We start from the raw sequence: 19,843 nt of genomic DNA, 5'->3' as shown, positions 1-19,843 counted from the left end.
ACAAAAGGAAAAACAATACTAATAACATTTATTAAATCTGTGGTTATATTGAATCATGACCAAAATATCAGTTACATCATCAAAAGACAATCAATAGTTACAGCTCTGCTGTCCTACGATGTGAAACATTCTTCAGCAGTTTTAGTGTCGCATAAGAGAATTCAGGTGTGAAAACAACAGCAGGGCGGGCGCTGACTCTATGGCGTTTCCGTAGTATCAGAATCTTTCGTGGGAGCGTTATTTGAGACAAGTCGTCTGAAGAACATCACATTACGAGCATTACACAATGCAACGGCTCCAATGCCTCTGGTAGTTTTAAGACACAAACACACACAGAGAGGCGTGGTTTTCTCAGTCATTTATCGCAACAAGGTATCAGTTTAGCTTGCATAATATTATTCCTGCAATAACGTAATTGTAAACTAAAAACCTCAGCCAGAAGCAAAAGTCCCTGGACAGAATTAAAATATATGTTGTAAAAAAGTGTGTGTAGGCTATATAACAATTAGATTCAGATTACACACACACAGAATACTCCACTCCTAAGAAATCGGTAAAACCCAAATCACTCAATAAAAGTGAAATAAAATAATAATCGTAAAGCAAATAAGTCCATCAATAGATCAAACAACAAACCAGCCAATCAACTAATTAATCTTCGATAAATTACATAAATTAACCTACCAAGAGGAATGAGGCAGTTGAAGTCAAAATGGCTACTTTTGACACTGCGCCATGCATGGGTTCCCATTAGTTTTTTAAATCAAGAAACCATAATGCATGTCAATAAAGCAGACAAATTGGTGATTTTTTGTATATGAGGTCCTAAGCCTCAATTGTCCGGTATTCCTAGAAATCCCTTGTTTCACTTGCAGCTTGAGGCCTTCGGTTGGATTTCGTATGCTTTCATATTCACGTCTTTCGCGTTTATTTAAAAAGATGCCTCTTTATCATAGCTGAACTGAAGCGGGTGGTTCGTTATAGCTAAAATGCGATAATAAATTAATCAAAATGTAAATACTTATAATGCTCACAATTTAATAATTCTTGTCATACCAAAAAACGTATTTGCATGTATTTTGTGATTGAGCGTTATTTTGGTACTTCAATAAGTACTTATTTCAATAAGTAATTCTCGCAGCTATCTGCATGTAAGAAATATGACAGCAGGGCCGCTCCCAAAGTCTAATTGTCAACATAGGTCAACGCTGAAAGGACTAAAACTCCCACTGTGCATTGCGGAATGTTAGAGGTTTGCCAATTGGCTTCATGACCCCAATACCTAGATATCTCAGTGTTTCACACTTACAAAAGGTCACAACCACCCTGTAAAAAAATTGTCTTGAAAATGTCACGCTTCCCTCATTTTTCAACATTGCGGGAAAGGTTCGTAACGACGCTAAAGGAAAAACCAAGACCCTTATCTACGAGGGCGACAGTGCATGGGAGTCACACTTCAGGCATAATGGGACATTGCTTTAAATAATCACCACTAGAAACTATAATCGCCAAAGCAACTCTGTGACCTTCTTTCCATCGAATAAATTAACGCACAGATAAATGAGTCTAACCACAGATTTGATTCGCATTTTTTGGTTTTCTCCCTCAAACCTGTTTAGTCTTTTTCAAGATTCACGGATGTGCATTCGTTTTTTTAAAAAAAAACTTGGTTTCACGTTTACTACTTCTGTAATCCGACACCCTAATTTCAGCCAATATTCCACCCTGAATATAATATCATACATATCATGACACATCATTCTGATCTTACATTTTGAAAATCAATCACATCTTTCTATTTCCATAACGACCATACATAAATGTGAGATTGTATTGGTAAGTGATTAGAAGCTGACCCAATAGTCAATGGGGAGTTTCTGTGAAGAATGAGTGAATCGGATTACACAGATATGCAGTGAGAATTTGTTTTGTTCAGAAACCTCCTTGGGGTCGTCCTTTGCATTCTCATTATATTTTTGAGCCTAGAGGTACAGGGAGGTTACCTGTCCCCATTTCTGCTCCACTGATTGGTTCCAACTGGAGAGCAGTACCTGTGCCTTCGCTCAAAAGAATCCATAAGATATTGGTATCTGACTCCAGAATATTGTAACCCCGCACTCATTGTCAAAGATGGAATTGAGTGGCTTGGGTTTTTCTTTAGTATTAGCGTTTCTGACTCAGGTAAATATATTTTCTATCAAAATTAATTCAATAGTAATATGAAAACGTTTTACGTTCCCAAAATCTATTTCTTCTAAAGTTTTGTTCTTTATTTTTTCCAGATTGAGTATACTCAGGCACAAGGTAAGTTTCCAGTGGTTTGTACATGATAAATTTATTTACTCCCGTAAGGTAATCTGGCATTTTTTCGGGCATACCACTACGTGCAGAATAAGAGTAATTAATTTGTTAAAAATAGATAATGTTATATAAATTTAACAATTCCTTATTGTTTGTTGTTACATTTCATGGATGGGATTTTGGGTTGACTATAGCCTATTATAAAGAATGTTGCAAGTGAACAGTTTACATATTTCTGGAGTTTTCAACCGATATTCTCATCAGGCTATATTCTCACAGTTCCTGACATTAATTTAATTGTATGAAAATGAGAAATTATAAGCAAATTATAAGTACGCTTATATATTCGAATGTACACGAAATATCTATAGCGTATAATTAAAACGAACATGTTAGTCAATCGACATAAGGTTGCCCCTGCCCTTTATTTAAATTGTTCCATTAACTAACCCTCTCTCTTTTTTTCAGCATGTAGCATCATATCAGTAACTTCTCCATCAGCATCAACCCTCTATGTTAAATGGAACCAATATCCTGGCGCAACGAATTATTTTCTGGATTTAAGGGTTGTAAATTCAACGACTATTGCACCAGTCGTGGTGACGTTGCCAGCATCCAGCACCGAGAAGCTCGTGCAGGGTCTTCGTCCAGGGACTGTTTACCGCGTGACAGTAAAAGTATTTCAGTTTTATTATGTCATGTGTCTGGATTCTGAAATAACGACAACAGGTAACAGCTTTCCCCGAACGGGACAATAATACATAGCCTACTCAGATATGTCAATTGAAGATAGTAATATTATATTTCCCAATAATAAAAAGTTTTCTTTTCTTTGCTTACAGTTCCAGCCACGTCGCAAATAACCTTTTCCCAAGCAATATCAAGCACTACTATCAGATTTGAATGGTCAAGCGTGAAGTCAGCCAACATGTATTTCTTGATAGTTGAAACTTTGACCCCCGGAGACAGGTTCAACCACAGTTTTACCAATCTAAGTGGTGAGGTGCACAACCTTCGACCATCAACACCCTACAAATGCTACGTCTATTCTTCGAACTCGGCTGGGTTGGGATCTCGCTCTAGAGAGAGGACCGTCACGACACGTGAGTAGAATCAATTAAAAATACGAAAACACTATAAACTAAATCTGTCTAAGCAATCGGGTTAAATTCTTATAAATACTTGCGCAACGATTTATTTTAAATGATTGGTATAAAAATTAACATCCGATAATAACCATATGTCTTCTGTTTTAACAGTGGTGTGGTGTGCGCAATGACATCTGAATCTGTATAATGAATAACGACTTCATTTGTTCCCATCGACTGCAGTGGTACAGCCGCCAGGATTCGTCAACGTAGCGCACACGAGTAGAAGCACAGCGCGCGTAACCTGGGAGAGTGTAAGTAAAGTGCTGCTGTATCAAGTGACCGTCGTCGACACCGACAACCCCAACAGCGCTGCCTTCGTGAGGAACACTTCTTCCACGTTCCTGGACATCAGCAATCTCCAGCCATGCTCTACCTATCGAATTGGAGTCTCATCAGTCAACGCCTTTTTGGTACCAGGAGAGGCAACATATGCCACATATACCACAAGCAGTAAGAATCCTTATAGAAACAAAAACTCGAACCATAAATGTGATTTCGTAATGTGTTGGGGTCCTTGGGGATACACAAAATCGTTCTTTATAACAACAAAAGGTTAATTGTAATGTTGAAAAGGCTCTTAGGATGCATCCAATAACTTTTCTATGTATACTTAAAAAAATAAAAATAAATAAAAAAATAAAAACCAAGGGTGGAATGAGACCACTTGCAGAAGGCTTAAATTGAAATAATATAAATTGGGCTGATATGAAAATTAGAGACCATTGGTAAATGGCACTCAATGGTTTAACCTGCTTTTTTCAGCAATAGGTGCGGTGACATCAATCTCGGTTGACTATAGCTGCTCCAGTGGCATGGTGACAGTGTCGTGGGACACCGTTTTCGGGGCGGAATCCTACAGGGCAGTGGCTACTGATGGCAATGGCACCACGCTGTCCTGCACCTCGCAGTCAGCCAGCTGCCAGATCACCAGGGTGAAGTGCGGCGAGCGGTACCTGGTGCGTGTCACCTCCATCTCTGATGACTGCGAGAACTCTTCAAACGTCACCGCTGACTTCGAGACAGGTGCAGCCACGTGACAGTTCCCCTCCGTTCTCTGGTCAGAAACCCTGTATTCTGCAGACACCCGATCCTTTCAGCAGTCCTGCGGGACCATATCTTGACCTCTCCCATATACTGTACTCCCGTTTGTGTTGTCCATCCTCAAGAGCAATACATACCAAACAATGGAATTCAAAGTTAAGTGTCTATAGCACAAGGGTTTCTATAGAATGCCTTTGTTTTTGGTGGCCTATAGAACAAGGGTCTCTGTTGAAACCTACACCCTGTGATCTGAACATGTCACACGGTGTTGATGAAAAGATGTTAGTGTCACCCTGGCTGCTTTTACCTCTCTCCCCCCCAGTGCCCTGCCCTCCCGCCGGCCTGGTCACCTACCGCGAGTGCTCCAGCAATGTAATCATCTTTGCCTGGGATCGCACCAACAACACGGGCTACTACGTGGCCACGGCGCTGGCCTCCAACGGGGAGGTGACCGAATGCCGGACCACCGACACGTCCTGCTTCTTCACCAACACGGGCTGCGGCCGCGGCTACCAATTCACAGTCTACTCCGTCAGCGGCCTGTGCCACAGCGAGCTCAGCCCCCCGGCCCACGTCCGCACAGGTATGTGCTCCATGGGGTGAGGGGCCGGAGGGTGCACCCTCTTGAGTTTGGTTCTCTGGCCATTGATCCGTTCCGTGGACCCTCGCCATCAAACTATGGATATTGTTTTCATCCAAAATAATTAATTTTGTTTTAACATTTTGGATAGTTTAAACATTCAGAATAAAACATTTGCTGTAATGAATACCTGAAACTATACAGAGCCCAATTTTTAAGTTCATAAAGGAGAATATGTTTTGCACTTTTCACCACCTAGTGGTTACTGTGTGAATGCAGTGTACTAAAGCACAAGCTGACCATTGATGGTGCGTGTGCATGTTTCACACAAAGGATTGTCCCTGTTGTGGATCTGTGCTTTTTTTGTGTGAAAGACCCGCATTAACACTCTCCAAATGCCCAATCAGCACCCTGTGACCCCACCAACGTGAAGACACTGGCCGAGTGCCGGTCAGACGTGCTGATTACCACCTGGGACAGGGCAGACGGTGCCCTCTCCTACATGGTGGAGGCCCGTGGTAACCGAGGTGACCGCTACAACTGCAGCTCCTTCACCGAAAGCTGCGCTATACCAGGGGTGCGATGCGGCGAGAGCCTGAGCGTGTGGATCACGGCTACCGATGATGACTGCACCAGCGGCACGGCCCTGGGAGAGGCTGCTGAGACAGGTGACCTTTGACCCCCAGGGCATGATGGTACTTTGAGTTGTTAGAGGATTTAGAACACAAAGGGTGGTGGCATGTAGAGCTGTTAGTTCAGGAACTGGGCTTGTAACCTGAATGTTGCAGGTTCATAGTCTTAATGAAAATGTGAGAAGTACTTCAAAGCATTCAGTTTTATGTTTTTTTTCTTCTTATTTCTGTGTATAGAAGGTAATGTAGTAATGAAGAGTAGAAACTGGGGGCTGCTGGGTGGCTTATTCTGTTAAGGAACTGTTCCACTGCGTAGTCTGATATGGAGTCAGGACTGTGCCAGTGCCGTGGACTGTGGTTAGCAGCCCTGGAGGAGAACACACAATTGGCTCAGGGTGGGAGCATTGGCTCAGCAGTGGTGCGCAGTGAGACTCAAAGCTCTCCCATCTGATACTCTCACCCATCTCACGACGGGCTGCTCGATCAGGCACCTGTAAGTCCGCCTGCTGAGCTGCAGATGAAAGGTCTTCCTCTGACTCAAGTCTGCTCGAGTCCTCGAGTCGAACTGACATCATAGCAGCTGACATTGTGTGCCTTGGAGGACAGCACATGCTTGTCTGATTGGGCAGTCTAAATTTGGGAGGGCGAGGGCAAAACCCTGGATGTTTCAACACGCCGCCAGTCGGACCGCTCTTGACCGGAACCGTCTGGCTCTCTTCCAGTGCCCTGCACGCCTCAGAACGTGACGGCGATCCGGGACTGCGGGCCCGACACCGCCTCGCTGGACTGGGAGGCGAGCGGAGGCGCCGTGTTCTACATCGCCACGGCCGCGCACGCCGACGGCACGGTGCGCACCTGCACCGCCATGGACACGCAGTGCCAGATCCAGGGCCTGCGCTGCGGCCAGACCTACGAAGCCTCCGTCGTCGCCACCAACATGAGGTGCAACAGCTCTGAGAGCGACCGCGTCACCTTGGAGACGGGTAGGCCTCTCGGCGATGCCCTGCCTCCCCCGGAGGCATGGGGAAATAACCTCAGACAAGCAGAAACGAGAACAGTATATACTGTTCATTCTTTTTCTGCTGTTTTTTATTGGTAGATCAGACTTCACTGGGAACCTCAGTAAGAGAGAACAGGATGAGCAGTAAACCACATTAGTCTCTCACAAAGAAATGTTTTAATGAATTAGGACGAAGCGGAATTAGAGGCTTCTGCATACTGTGTTTTTTCAGCGCCATGTCCTCCGGACCACATCGAGGCCATCCTGGACTGCGAGGCGAACCACGCCCTGATTGTGTGGCAGAACCACCTGAGCATCGGCTCCTACACGGCCATCATCCAGGACGCCGACGGCGGCATGCTCAGCTGCAGCACCCCCAGCAACAACTGCGTCATCCCCGAGCTGCGGTGCGGCAAGCTGTACACCGTTAGCGTCCAGCACTACGACGGCACGTGCTCCAGCCTGCCCTCGGCGCCCATCCAGATGGACTCCGGTAAGGCAGCTTCACTCCAACTTTACATTCATCACTTCCGCTGCACTCCCATCTGTACATCACCCCGTACAGCTTCCGCTTGCAATTCTACATTTCTCATTAAAGCCTCCAAATTTATAAGCTGATTTATATGGTTAATACTGAAGTGTGTATTCAGTGTCTATGCTTTTTGAGTTTTATGGGCTGTTGTCAGTTTATGCACGTACAAACATTACTTTTTAACACTTTGAAAATTCAATGATTGCAGATATGAATGTGAATAAAATGGCCAAAAAATAAGCTGCGCAAATTTAGCAAAACTTTTAACGAGACCTCTGCTGGTTCTAAATTCTCACTATGCCGGTGGGTTAAACTGTGATTAACTCAAAATCCACTCTGCTCTCTTCAGTTCCGTGCGGGCCGGAGAACGTCCGGACCGATGTGAACTGTGGGACGGGGGAGCTAACCGTGGGCTGGGACGTGTCTGTCCCGGGGCAGACTTACACCACCATCGTGTCCACGGGGAACGGGGAGAGGACTTTGTGCAACTCCACAGATACGCGCTGCAGCATCACCGGTCTGGACTGCGGCAGGTCCTACATTGTGGTGGTCCTGTCTGTCAACGGCACCTGTCTGAGCATGCCCAGTAGAGACGTGGTCATCCAGGAAGGTATAAAGCTCTAGTGTCCATTCTGCCCTATTAGTCGTTTCATAACTAACTATACACAACTGTAAGTCAGAGAGTCTGTAGACACACCAGATACTCTTTATCATTTCATCTAAGGTTGTTATTCTTTTAATTTGAATACTAGCTGTATGACTTGCCTTATGCATTTAGTGCTTTACTGATGTTGCACTTGCTAGTCTGGGAATATTATTAGTCAGGTCTGGCACTGTTGCTCACATTACTCTAGTGGATGCATTTATGTTCCTTAAGTCCCTCTGAGAGGAACTGATAAAATGAATATAATATAATGTAGTATTATGTTCCATTGAAGGCAAAATATTCCAATTTTATGAATCCTGTACATATTCATGAAGGGGGCACACATTAAAATACCAATACAATGCCTCTTCATGACTATTCATAAACTGCAATATATTACCAGAAAATTCTGTTGCTGTCCTGAACCTACTGTAGTTTCAATATATATAGGGTGGAAGGAAAAAGCTGACCATCTTGTTTGTTCAATATTTGGTTAAGTTGGTTTAAGTTATAATTTGTGGTAATAAAGTTTTTCTGTAAAAACATTTGACGTGGTGACGCATCACTGAACACAATGTGTCTGTGCGTGTGCCGTGTGTCCGCAGCACCGTGCGTGCCCACCAACGTGACCACGGAGCGGACCTGTGCGGACACTGCCGCTGTTCGCTGGGGGGCCAGCAGGGGGGCCACACATTACATCGCCATCGCCGTGGGCAACAGCGGGCACAGATCCGAGTGTTCTTCGAACGACACGGCCTGCGAGCTCAACGGCCTGCTCTGCGGGGAGGTGTACACGGTGGGCGTGGCGGCAGTGGACGATAACTGCACCAGCCCTCAGAGCCAGACGGTGATGCTGCCGACAGGTAGAGTGGGAGGGGCAGGGCGGTGAGCAGGAGGCTTGGCTGGGCCGGGCATGGGAAAAGGGAGGGACAAGTCAAGGTAGTACAGGGTAGATTACAGCAGGGTTTGACTGGTTTGAATATATGGTAAAATCTGCCATCGTCAACTTTATACTTCTCCATTTGCCCTACATAAGCAGAGTAGTATGTCTGGGTCAAGGCTGAGAGAATGGGATGCTGAAGTAGCTAAAGCTATCGAGGTGACCTGAAGGGGGCAGTGTGACCAGTTTCTCTGTCCCCCCACAGTGCCTTGTGCCCCGTCCAGTGTGCGTGGCTGGGTGGACTGCGCCAGCAACGCAGCCTCCATGTCCTGGGCCCCCAGCCCCAATGCCTTGTCCTACTCTGTGATGGCGACGGCGGCGGACGGTCACGCTCACTCCTGTAACTCCACCTCCGCCACCTGCCTGGTGACTGACCTCCACTGTGGCGAGGAGTACGCCTTTACCGTGACCGCCAGCGATGGCAGCTGTGACAGCCTGGCTAGCGCACCTGTCAGCCTGGAAACAGGTAGAGTTTATGCCATGTTGAATTTTATGAAAAAAACTTACTAAGCTATTTACCCTACAGCAGAACAATCTGCACTAAATTTGCATACAGCTTCTTTAGTCCAATCACCGTAAAAGTTGCGTACAGAAATGTGATCCAAAGGTGGCCAAAGATGAGCCAATGAACTTGTGTGCGGGTGTGTCTTAACAGAAATATGCATAAAAATAAACAGTTTCACAAGTCATTAAATTTGGTATGTTGGCAATCACAGGAGACCAGCCAGAAAGGAATGACTTGGTAGAACGCACGGTGGAGAGCTCCAAATATGAAAAGATATTCTAAAATTCACTAAAAAATTTACTGCTGCATCTGACCGGTCCCTACATTGATGGGGTGGTCTGTCATTTCAATTTGAACTTATATTTTTTAAGTGGTGCATAGACTATTTTTATTCCTGCCTCTCTTGTGTGGGTGGGGGAGCACCGTGGCTCCTTTTTTTAATGTCTCTACGAATCTGCCATTTCAGCTCCATGCGCCCCTACAAATGTGGCAAAACACCTCTACTGCGGCACCAACGTCCTTGCGGTCAGCTGGGACTCCGCAGGAACGCCGCTCAACTACAGTGCCACCGCCAGGGCGTCTAATGGCACCATGCATTCCTGCAGCACTGCGAACTCCGGCTGCCACATCACTGACCTACTGTGCGGGCAATGGTACAGCCTCACCGTCACGGCCTCTAATGCCAACTGCACCGGACCGGAGAGCGCAGCACAGACTGTGCAGACAGGTGTGTGCGACAGGCCTGGTCAGGGATGATGGCACGAAAGTGGCATATGTGAGATGTGTGCGATAGTTTGGTACATATAGGAAGTGACCTCCTACTCCATACAGGAAGTGATGTCATGCGGCTGAAAATAGAGTTCCTGAGAGCTCAGTCTTTCGATTGGTGACTTGCTTGTACGGAGACGAACGCCTTCCTCTGTTACATGGGTGCTGGTTGTCAGTTTTGAATGCTGTGTAGACAGACGCATGGTTCTGTTGGTTCCAAGATGGCTGGCACGTGACCCTGCATCTGCTGTTGCTTCCTTAGTGCCGTGTGCCCCGCTGAATGTTCGTGGGGACCTACAATGTGGCACAGACACCCTGCAGGCTTCCTGGGATAGCGCTAGTGGGGCCAGCTCCTACATCGCCATGGTGACCGGCCCGGACGGTTACTCCGAGGCTTGTGACACGGCAAATCTCTCTTGCTCCTTCGGAGGCCTGAGATGCGCTCGGCGCTACGACATCAGCGTGTTTGCCAGTGACAGCACCTGCAACAGCACGGCTAGCTCCGCCGTCTCCCTGGTGACAGGTAGGCCTCCGTTTTGATTGGCTGGAGGAGATAGGGGCGGGGGGGCAGACTTGATTCTGTCATTCCAGGTTGAGGCTCACAGATTTTGCTCCTGTACCCCCCTCCACCAGCACCCTGCGATCCAGAGAACGTGATGACCCTGCTGCTCTGCGGCTCGGATGCCGCGACAGTATCCTGGGATGCCAGCGCGGGAGCAACCGGATACACTGTGGTGGGGCAGGGGAGGGGCGGGTCCAAAACCTGCCAAACCACAGGAACCTCCTGCCAGCTCAGCCAGCTGGCGTGCGGTGACCTGTATAATATTACCGTGCTGGCTGAGGACGGCACCTGCAACAGCACCTGGACGACCAGCGCACCCTTGCAGACAGGTAGAGGAAATGACACTTACATACAGACATGCCCGTCACTACCATTTCCTGTTATTCAGAAGTGACTTGTAAGTAATGTATCTTTTATGTTGCAGTCAAGATATAACAATCACTGACTTCCAGTTAAATTGAGAGACAGGGATAGGAAGTGACTGAGCTGGAAATGACACAGAATAGACATGCATACAGCTGTCACAGTACCAGCTACAGTCAATTATAAAGAGACAAGACATTCAACTCACAGAATGGTGAAATATGCAAATCTGAGCAACTGCAAAAGGAATAGCCCTCTGCCTGGAGTGATAAAGAAATGGTGTTCACAGTTCCCCACACACACTTGATAAGCTCCCACACTCCTACCCCCCCACAGCACCATGCCCACCACAGATCACAGAGAGCTCGCTAGACTGCGAAACCAACGTGGCCTCGCTGGCCTGGACGGCAGGGAGCGACGTGGCGGAGGTCGTCGTCAACGCCACGTCCACCCTCGGCCCTGTGACCTCGTGCAGCTCTGCCAATACCACCTGCCAGCTCACAGGCCTGCAGTGTGGCCACACCTACACAGCGGTCGCCACGGCGATGGGGGACCAGTGCGGCAGCGCGCCCAGCTCTGGAGTGGATATCGTCACAGGTATGACCACAGGAGGGCACTCTTAGGATCTTATGTCGATACACAGTTAGCTAAAAATACTTCCCATAAGATTTCTTTTTCATTTAATATACAAGACGCTATCTCTAAATATAAGAAGAATTCATAAGATTTCTGGTTAGATTGACATAAAATATTTAAATATTTTGAACATAAAATTACCTATAACATTTAACCTTAAGATTTAAGATATGCTATCCTGATGTTTTTCCCTGAAAGAAAAAGACACTCAATTGAAACCGCTAACACTGAAAAAAAAAACAGCTGCCTCCCCCTAAAATTAACAAAGAATTTCCCTCTGCACCCAGCTCCATGTGCCCCTTCTGCGGTCACCTCTCAGTACGACTGCGGCGCCAACATGGCCGTCGTCTCCTGGGATGACAGCCTGGGTCGGCAGACGTTCGAGACCAGCGTGGAGGGGGGCGACCACACCGACTCCTGCAGTACATCTCAGACCAACTGCTCCTTCAGTGGCCTGCGGTGCGGCCGCGCCTACAACGTTAGCGTCCGCGCGCTGGCCGCTCACTGCAACAGCAGCCTGAGTCTGGGCACTGGGTTCGACACAGGTAAGAGCGCTCCACTGCTTCCCGCAAGTGTGTGAGGTGCAATGTTGAGTGCTCTAACCACAGCACAGCACCTTTGTCTCTTCGCCCCGAATGTTCATAATTCCACTGCCACACACTGGTGGGGTCGTAAACACCACAGGCTGCAAATGGCAGCTGGAAAGGCTGTACAACAGGACCACAGCAATCACCAAGTCTCGCAACCTTTTTACAGGAACCTTTACAGATGACCCTGTCAATCTAAATCCTTATAAGTGTCCTCCTTGAAGGGCACTACACCCAGTTCTGTGGCCAGGTTACAGAGTAATGGCCATTTAATGTACAATATCTCGAAGTGAGTTTGAGTTCCCTGGGGAAAAGTCTTTGTGGCCGTTGCACAGTGTTTTCTGTGATATGCAGTGTTCGGGGGAACAGGGGACGCTTATGAGCGATGACTGTATCTCCCCCCCAGTCCCCTGTGCGCCCCAGAACGTGAGCGCCTCGTTGGTGTGCGCCAACGACACGGCCCTGGTGACGTGGGACGGCAGCGAGGGCGCGGTGGCCTACAACGCCACCGCCCTGGGGAGGGACGGGGACACCAGGTCCTGCCGCACCGCCGACACCAGCTGCCACCTGCCAGGGATGCGCTGCGGGCAGACCTACGACATCACCGTCACCGCCTACTCTGAGACCTGTGGCGGGTTCCACAGCACCGCCTTCGTCTTCACCGCAGGTAGGTCCGCAAGTTCAGGAGACAGGTAACCGTATGGCAGGACCCCTTACAATATTCTTTGTTAGAATGAACATGTTGACTTAGTTCGGTTTAAGATATTGACTGTCTCCTTCCCCCTTCCCCTTTCTCGGTAACCCCCTTGCCTCATACTCTTTCCCCATCTGTAACTCCTTCTCTCCTTCTCTCCCTCTATCCTTCTCTGTCTCGCTCTCTTCCATGCAGGCCCTTGTCCACCCAGTAATGTGGTGGTGGCTCTAGAGTGTGACGATAACATTGGCCTAGTTTCCTGGCAGCCAGCATTACTGGCAGAGAGTTACTTGGCCAGCGCAACAGGTGTGGATGGACACACCCACACCTGTGTCTCCAATTCCACCAGCTGCTTCTTCACCGACCTACACTGCGGGGAAACTTACTCAGTCACCGTGGTGACCATTGAGAGGGGCTGTCAGAGTGAGTCTAGTGCAGCACAGGACCTCCAATCTGGTAAGAGCAACTTTCCCTTATAACTCCAGGGTGTAGCGACATATCCTTGTCTTGTTGAATCCTGAATGTCCCAGTCTCAGCTGTGCACAGCAGCCCCATTTCATTCATGGGGGCTTCATGATTTTTAGATCAGAATTACATTACATGGATTAATTTAGTAGACACCCTTATCCAGATCAACTTACAGTGCTAGAGAAGTCATACATGCCTGTGCTTCACCACAGACTATGCTGCACTGCAGAATCTGCTCCAGTCAGTCATAGCCAATATTATCATTATTTTATATAATACAATAAATCAGTCAAAGGTGTGTTCTCATAATCTCATCCCTCCACCCCCCCCACTACCTTTCCCAGCAATTTGCCCTCCCGAGAACCTGGAGGGAGTTACTTCCTGCGCGACCAACACCTTCTCGCTCTCATGGGATGCCAGCCCCGGGCTGAGCGTGTCCTACATTCTGTACTCCTGGAAATGGGGCGGAGACAACACCACTTACCCTGTGACGGGCACCTCCCACTCCGTCCCAGACCTGCAGTGCGGAGAGCGCTACTCCTTCTGGGTGGCTGCCAGGGACAGTGCCTGCAACAGCAGCCTCAGCGAACCATTAGAGATGAGCACCGGTATGCCCCGTGCCTCTGGATTCTGCCCTGCCAATGAATTTATACCCTAGATTTTGGTACCAACCAGACGGTCAGCTCCATATTTTAAACATTGAAACGTATGCGCCTCTTCCATTGAAGCTGAACTGCTCCAATTTTATGCAACTTATGAATACTTGTAAAGGGAGCATGGACAAAAGGACAATAGGACAATTCCATCTTTGGCATGGCTCTTCATAAGGTTCAGCACAATTGCCTGTTGCCAGCTGTAACTTCCTGTAGTAAGGTGAAGGGATGGAAGGACTACAGGAGCTGACCATTGGGTTGATCAATGTGGTCGTGTTGTCAATCATGAAGAATGTGTGTCCATGGACCTGAGCAGAATGAGTTTCATTCTTTAGGGTTCTTGCGTTTTCTTGACCTCCCACTTCCCGTATGCAGCTCCTTGCCCGCCGACCATCCAGACGGCCCAGGTGGACTGCGGCTCCAACAGAGGCACCATATTCTGGGAGCCGAGCGTGGGCGCGGGCGCGGTGAGCTACGTGATCGAGGCAGTGGGGGTCCACGGGCACAGGGCCTCCTGCACCTCCAACGGCACCTCCTGCTGGGTGAAGCTGGACTGCGGGCGCCGATACTCGGCTACCCTCACCTCATTCACTAGCGACTGCAACAGCACCCTGAACTCCACCCTTGAGTTCGACTCAGGTAGCTAGCCGGACACAGCTGGGCAGTTCAGCTTTCCATTCCGCCAAATTACATAAAGTTAATGTATGCAATAGGTGAATAACAGCAACAATAACTACACAAAAACATAAAAGATTAACACCCTTAGGAGTCAGTTTTATACAACATTATATATTTTTTATTTCGTCCTTATTTAAAACCTGTTTTAAACCCTGTTTTTAGTTTTCTTGTAACCTAGTAACAGTACAAAGATGAGCCAGCCATTCCTGATTAACTGTTTCCTCTCGCCTCCTGCCTGCCCAGCCCCCTGTCTCCCCGAGGATGTCGTGGCGGAGTTGGACTGCGTGGCCAACGTGCTGGCGGTGCAGTGGCGGGAGAGCCCAGGGTCGGACTCCTACACGGCGCTGGCCATCGGCAGCGACGGTTACCGCGCCTCCTGCAACAGCACCAGCACGGCCTGCTCCATCCAAGGCCTGCGCTGCGGCGAGACCTACAACATCACCGTCACCACCTCCGCAGTCAACTGCAGCGTCATACAGGGGTCCGACTACCAGGTCCAGTCAGGTACACTCACGTTTACCAGTTTTCCCACAGCAACTTGCGAGGATGTTATGGCAAAACGGGGTACTCAAATCTGGCTCCCTTCCAGCTGACAGTGAAATGAATAATTCATATAACTCACTGGCCAGAAATTCCACTCACCTGGTGTCTCAGCTCCTCAACAGTGAAAAGCAGCAGTCTAAAAGCCTGATTTCAGCTGGCTCCCCACCCCCTTTCCCCAGTGCTTTCAGCTAACCCCTGCATATGCACTTAATGTAATAACACCCCTTCGGTGCTTGGGGGTGTCGTGACTCTCCGGGGGATTTGAGAGAAATTTGAAATGACAAAAAATATAATTTGGACACAAAAACCACAACAACAACAACAACAACAACAACAAAAAACTTGACAGGTCTCTGCAGCAAATGTATTGACATTTTATTTTGATATTATTTGACAAAAACAATTTGATGTTGACCTTTAACCTAAAAGGTTAAAGGTCAAGACCTTTAAACCTGTTTTGGGCCTCCTGCCTGCCTCTGTATTTTGGTTAACCTGTGTGCTCCCTCCTACCCCTCAGCGCCCTGCCAGCCCCAGAACGCGGAGGTGAGCCTGAACTGCAGCAGTAACGAGGCGGCTGTGTCGTGGGTCGGGACCGGCACGGCGCAGACGCACGGCGTCACGGCGGTGGACGGGCGCGGCGTCGCTCTCACCTGCAACTCCAGCGACGACGGCTGCGCCTTCCCTCACCTGAGCTGTGGGGAGAGGTACACCTTCAGCGTGGTGGGCATGACCAACCAGTGCAGGAGCGAAGCCAGCCCCTCCATGGAGCTGCTCACAGGTGACGCCCGTGTACATGTGTAAACGAAACCAAATGAAAAACAGGAACTGCCTATTATTACGCTATGTAAATGCACCTTATATAAGTAGTCCTGGATGGTGATAATTAAAATAACTGAATTGCTATGTTGGTAGGCTATATCTAGTATTGAATGCCTTATGAAACACATGTCATAAAATAAAGAATAACTAGGTTATTGTAATCATATTATCACTATTGTTATTGTATTTTGAATTCTGCTTTATAACATTTTTACAACAGCCACAACCAGGGCAACAACAACCACAACAAAAACAATACTAATCTAGTTTTTCTATTTCTTAGCTCCCTGTGCCCCAACGCATGTGACGACCAATTACCACTGCGACACAAACATTGCGATGATCTCATGGGACACGGCGCTGGGTGCCACCATCTACACGGTGCGGGCGGAGGGCAACCGCGGGCACAGCGCTTCCTGCAACAACACGGACACCCAGTGCACCCTCCACGACCTGCGGTGCGGGCAGGACTACACCGTCACCGTCGAGGCGGCGCACGACGACTGCGCCACCTTCGCCAGCGAGCCCGCCACCATTTCCACAGGTGTGCAGCGCCAGTCCCGTTTCCACTTCTGGGTCACTGCACAATTACATGGCGCTGGCTGTTAACGGGGTGGACCTTTTGCTGGATGAGGCTGATGTGTTGACCCCTCTATGCTGGTGGTAATATCGACAGCAAGAACAATAATGACAATACATGAGTGTGTGCATGTGTGTGTGTGTGGTGGGGGGTTAGGGGCTGCACCTTTATTGATGACCACCATTTATTGATGACCCTATAATTAATTAATGATGTGCTGATTTCATTGCTCCTGATGGAATGCTTGTTAGTGGACTGTTCTTGTCGTTCTGGATTTAATGTTAATGGGCTGATCTCACTGGTCTGGATTAATTGACTGTTCCCGGGCTGATCCCTCTGTACGGGTGTCTGCAGGACCCTGCCCGCACTCTCAGCTGCAGTCAGCTCTGGACTGCAGCTCCAACTCGGCGCTGATCTCCTGGACCCCGGGGAACGGCACGCTCTTGTACAACGTGTCAGCTGAAGCCCTCAGCACCGGGGACTATGTGTCCTGCACCAGCAACGGCTCGTCCTGTAACATCTCTGCCCTGGGCTGTGGCCAGCGGTACAGGGTCAGCGTGGTGGGGACGGGCCTCAACTGCGGCAGCCGTCACGGATACTGGATAGCAGTGAACACAGGTACTCTCTCCCCCAACACCCAAAAACACCTACTACCCAACCCATCTCCCCACATGTCCCAACACCTCAAAACCCTCTCACCCACATTTCCTAACACCCCAAAACCTATACCAACCACTCACCCAACATTCCCAACACCCACCCAACCACCTACTTACACACCCACCACTCTACCCAACACCACTGCACTCTCCCAATTAACCCAACCTACTCACACAACTGCCCAACACCTACGCCTGCCAAATTAACACCTGCCACCAGCCAAATGCTGGTAAAATGATTTGATAAGATATTCCACTCTAGCAACCACTTTGGCAGGTAAACAACCAGGTTGTGTTAAACTGTATAATGGTAATGTGGCTGGTGAATTTTTTAGAATCCACAAGCCACTCTGGCTAATGGGTAAAAAATGAATTCCATGCCCCGTGCACCCCAACATAACTCGAGCCAACCCCCCCCTCCATTAGCCAAAATGTGTTTTGAGGAGCTCACTGACTGCCACACTGTGTGTTACCCACCCTGCAGCTCCCTGCGCGCCCACCCAGCTGAGCGTGCGCTCCTCGTGCGACTCCGACGCCGCGTCCGTCTCCTGGGCCGCCGCGGCGGGCGCAGTGACGTACGCGGTGACCGCCGAGGCCGCCGACGGGCACCGGAGGACGTGCAACAGCAGCGGGCTGTCCTGCGACGTGTCCGGCCTCCAGTGCGGCTGGGAGTACGCGGTGTGGGTGACGGGCATGGACGCCGACTGCCACGGGGCCAACAGCGAGATCCACACCCTGAGAACCGGTAAACCTGAAATTACCCACACTGCTTACCCACAATGCCAGGAACAGTCGCTTGTTATTCGGTAATTTAGTCAGTGTTACCATCACTTGGGTGGATGTTCTCTGCAAGCTTTTACATCGAGTGGGACCCTTGTGTATTGTACACTGATTAAGGAGATTTCTGGCGATAAGATGTCTGACCCCTTGTTCATATGCATCTCCAGCACCCTGCCTTCCCCAAGCTCTGGAGACACACATGGAATGCCTGGCGGGGGATTTAAGTGTTACCTGGCAACTGAGCAGAGGAGCGCTGCGCTATGGGGTGGTGGCAGAAGGCAGTGCCGGGGACGTCCTGACGTGTGACACGGACAACGCAAACTGCAGCTTCCCTGGCCTGCCGTGCAGCCAGAAGTACAACGTCACCCTGACAGCCAGCGATGACACGTGCAACAGCTCCAGCAGCCTGTCCAGTGCTGTCATGACAGGTAATTACCAAACTGAAGATCTGGACTCAGTCAGCAATTGTCCTTAACCATTAATTACAAATCATTGTCAGGTTCTGTTTTTTTAATTCACAAACACAGTGTGGCATGTTCATGTTGGTGAAGACCAAACTCACCAGTGGAAATTTAGAGTTAAAGCTAAGGAGAAATTCATGTTTGAATACAGTCCCAAAATTAAGGGAAAATGTTGGTTGAATTCTGGTTAGAGGGCCATCACCAACTCCTTTGTGGGTACAGTGAGAGATGTGGTCAGTAATTCTTCTTTCTTTGTCTTCAAGCCCCCTGCCCACCAGCTGCTATCAATGCGACAGTGGACTGCTCCATCCAAGGGAACTTGACCATAAGAATCACCATTAAGATAGTAATCAAGCTGAAGTCCTGGATGAAACGGGTGCTGTACACGGCCACGGCTGTGGACTCTCTGGGTCGCTCCCACGCCTGCAGCACCTCGAACTCCAGCTGCGACATCCACAGCCTCCGGTGTGGCACGGAGTACAGCGTGTCCGTCGCCGGCTCCGTGGACGGCTGCACCGGACCCCCGAGCGAGCAGTACACCGTCAGGACAGGTCAGGAAACCCTCAGTGCTGAAGACGTTCGGCGATCTACCACATTTGTTTCTTATGATATGCTAGGAAAGTGAGGAACCCACACCTGAAATGAACTATGGCGACTTTTTCATTCCTGGGAAACAGAAGCTTATGCTGGAGATAAGACAGTGCGGCCTTCCTGTTTATAGTTCCTTTAGTATGAACAAATGAATTCATGATTTTAAAAAAAGGAACACACAGTAAAATGACCAGCATTAGTCTATTAACTATAACAGTGTTAATTCAGCTCTTAACAGATAACATTTGGTCCTACTCTGGAAACTGAGCATTTTACTGCGTACCTAGTAAAGAAAAGGGAAAAGCTGAAGTAAGCACTGACGAGCAGGGCTGAGACTGAGAGGGTATTTTCCTTGTCTCCCTGCACAGCCCCCTGTGTTCCACGCCTCACTGAGGTGGAGATGGACTGCCACTCAGACTCCGCCTCAGTCATGTGGGCGGAGGTGGCCGGGGCGAGCCTCTACAGCGTCACGGCTGAGGACGGAGCGGGCGGGGCCTGGCACTGCGGGTCGAGCGGGACAGACTGCGCGGTGACGGGGCTGAACTGCGGCCAGCTGTACACCTTCGGCCTGACCGCGTCCGATGGGCAGTGCAACAGCTCGCGAAGTAACACCCTCCCCTCTGAGACAGGTGAGGCACGGAGACTGGAGAGGCTCTAAGACAGGTAAGGTGGA

General features: G+C 48.9%; 1 protein-coding gene across 1 annotated transcript in view; it reads left to right on the top strand.

Moving 5' to 3' along the window:
* Positions 1-2,094: 2,094 nt before the first annotated feature.
* The window catches only part of LOC135257942 (uncharacterized), a 37,354-nt gene continuing 19,605 nt past the window's right edge, over positions 2,095-19,843 (top strand). The window contains exons 1-30 of the mRNA XM_064341161.1: positions 2,095-2,181; positions 2,283-2,304; positions 2,770-3,030; positions 3,144-3,404; positions 3,633-3,902; positions 4,215-4,475; positions 4,816-5,076; positions 5,481-5,741; positions 6,428-6,688; positions 6,938-7,198; positions 7,587-7,847; positions 8,489-8,746; positions 9,029-9,289; positions 9,795-10,055; positions 10,359-10,619; positions 10,730-10,987; positions 11,358-11,618; positions 11,945-12,202; positions 12,651-12,911; positions 13,134-13,394; positions 13,751-14,014; positions 14,435-14,698; positions 14,981-15,241; positions 15,798-16,058; positions 16,383-16,643; positions 17,034-17,297; positions 17,823-18,083; positions 18,286-18,546; positions 18,843-19,130; positions 19,539-19,799. Coding sequence (XP_064197231.1) covers positions 2,131-2,181; positions 2,283-2,304; positions 2,770-3,030; positions 3,144-3,404; positions 3,633-3,902; positions 4,215-4,475; positions 4,816-5,076; positions 5,481-5,741; positions 6,428-6,688; positions 6,938-7,198; positions 7,587-7,847; positions 8,489-8,746; positions 9,029-9,289; positions 9,795-10,055; positions 10,359-10,619; positions 10,730-10,987; positions 11,358-11,618; positions 11,945-12,202; positions 12,651-12,911; positions 13,134-13,394; positions 13,751-14,014; positions 14,435-14,698; positions 14,981-15,241; positions 15,798-16,058; positions 16,383-16,643; positions 17,034-17,297; positions 17,823-18,083; positions 18,286-18,546; positions 18,843-19,130; positions 19,539-19,799 — 7,417 coding nt within the window. The 5' untranslated portion in view covers positions 2,095-2,130. The remainder of the gene's footprint in view (positions 2,182-2,282; positions 2,305-2,769; positions 3,031-3,143; positions 3,405-3,632; positions 3,903-4,214; positions 4,476-4,815; positions 5,077-5,480; positions 5,742-6,427; positions 6,689-6,937; positions 7,199-7,586; positions 7,848-8,488; positions 8,747-9,028; positions 9,290-9,794; positions 10,056-10,358; positions 10,620-10,729; positions 10,988-11,357; positions 11,619-11,944; positions 12,203-12,650; positions 12,912-13,133; positions 13,395-13,750; positions 14,015-14,434; positions 14,699-14,980; positions 15,242-15,797; positions 16,059-16,382; positions 16,644-17,033; positions 17,298-17,822; positions 18,084-18,285; positions 18,547-18,842; positions 19,131-19,538; positions 19,800-19,843) is intronic.

Source organism: Anguilla rostrata, chromosome 6 (assembly GCF_018555375.3).
Source record: "Anguilla rostrata isolate EN2019 chromosome 6, ASM1855537v3, whole genome shotgun sequence".
Taxonomy (NCBI): domain Eukaryota; kingdom Metazoa; phylum Chordata; class Actinopteri; order Anguilliformes; family Anguillidae; genus Anguilla; species Anguilla rostrata.
The sequence above is the reverse complement of the archived record's forward strand: the minus strand, read 5'-3'. Positions and strand labels throughout refer to the sequence as shown.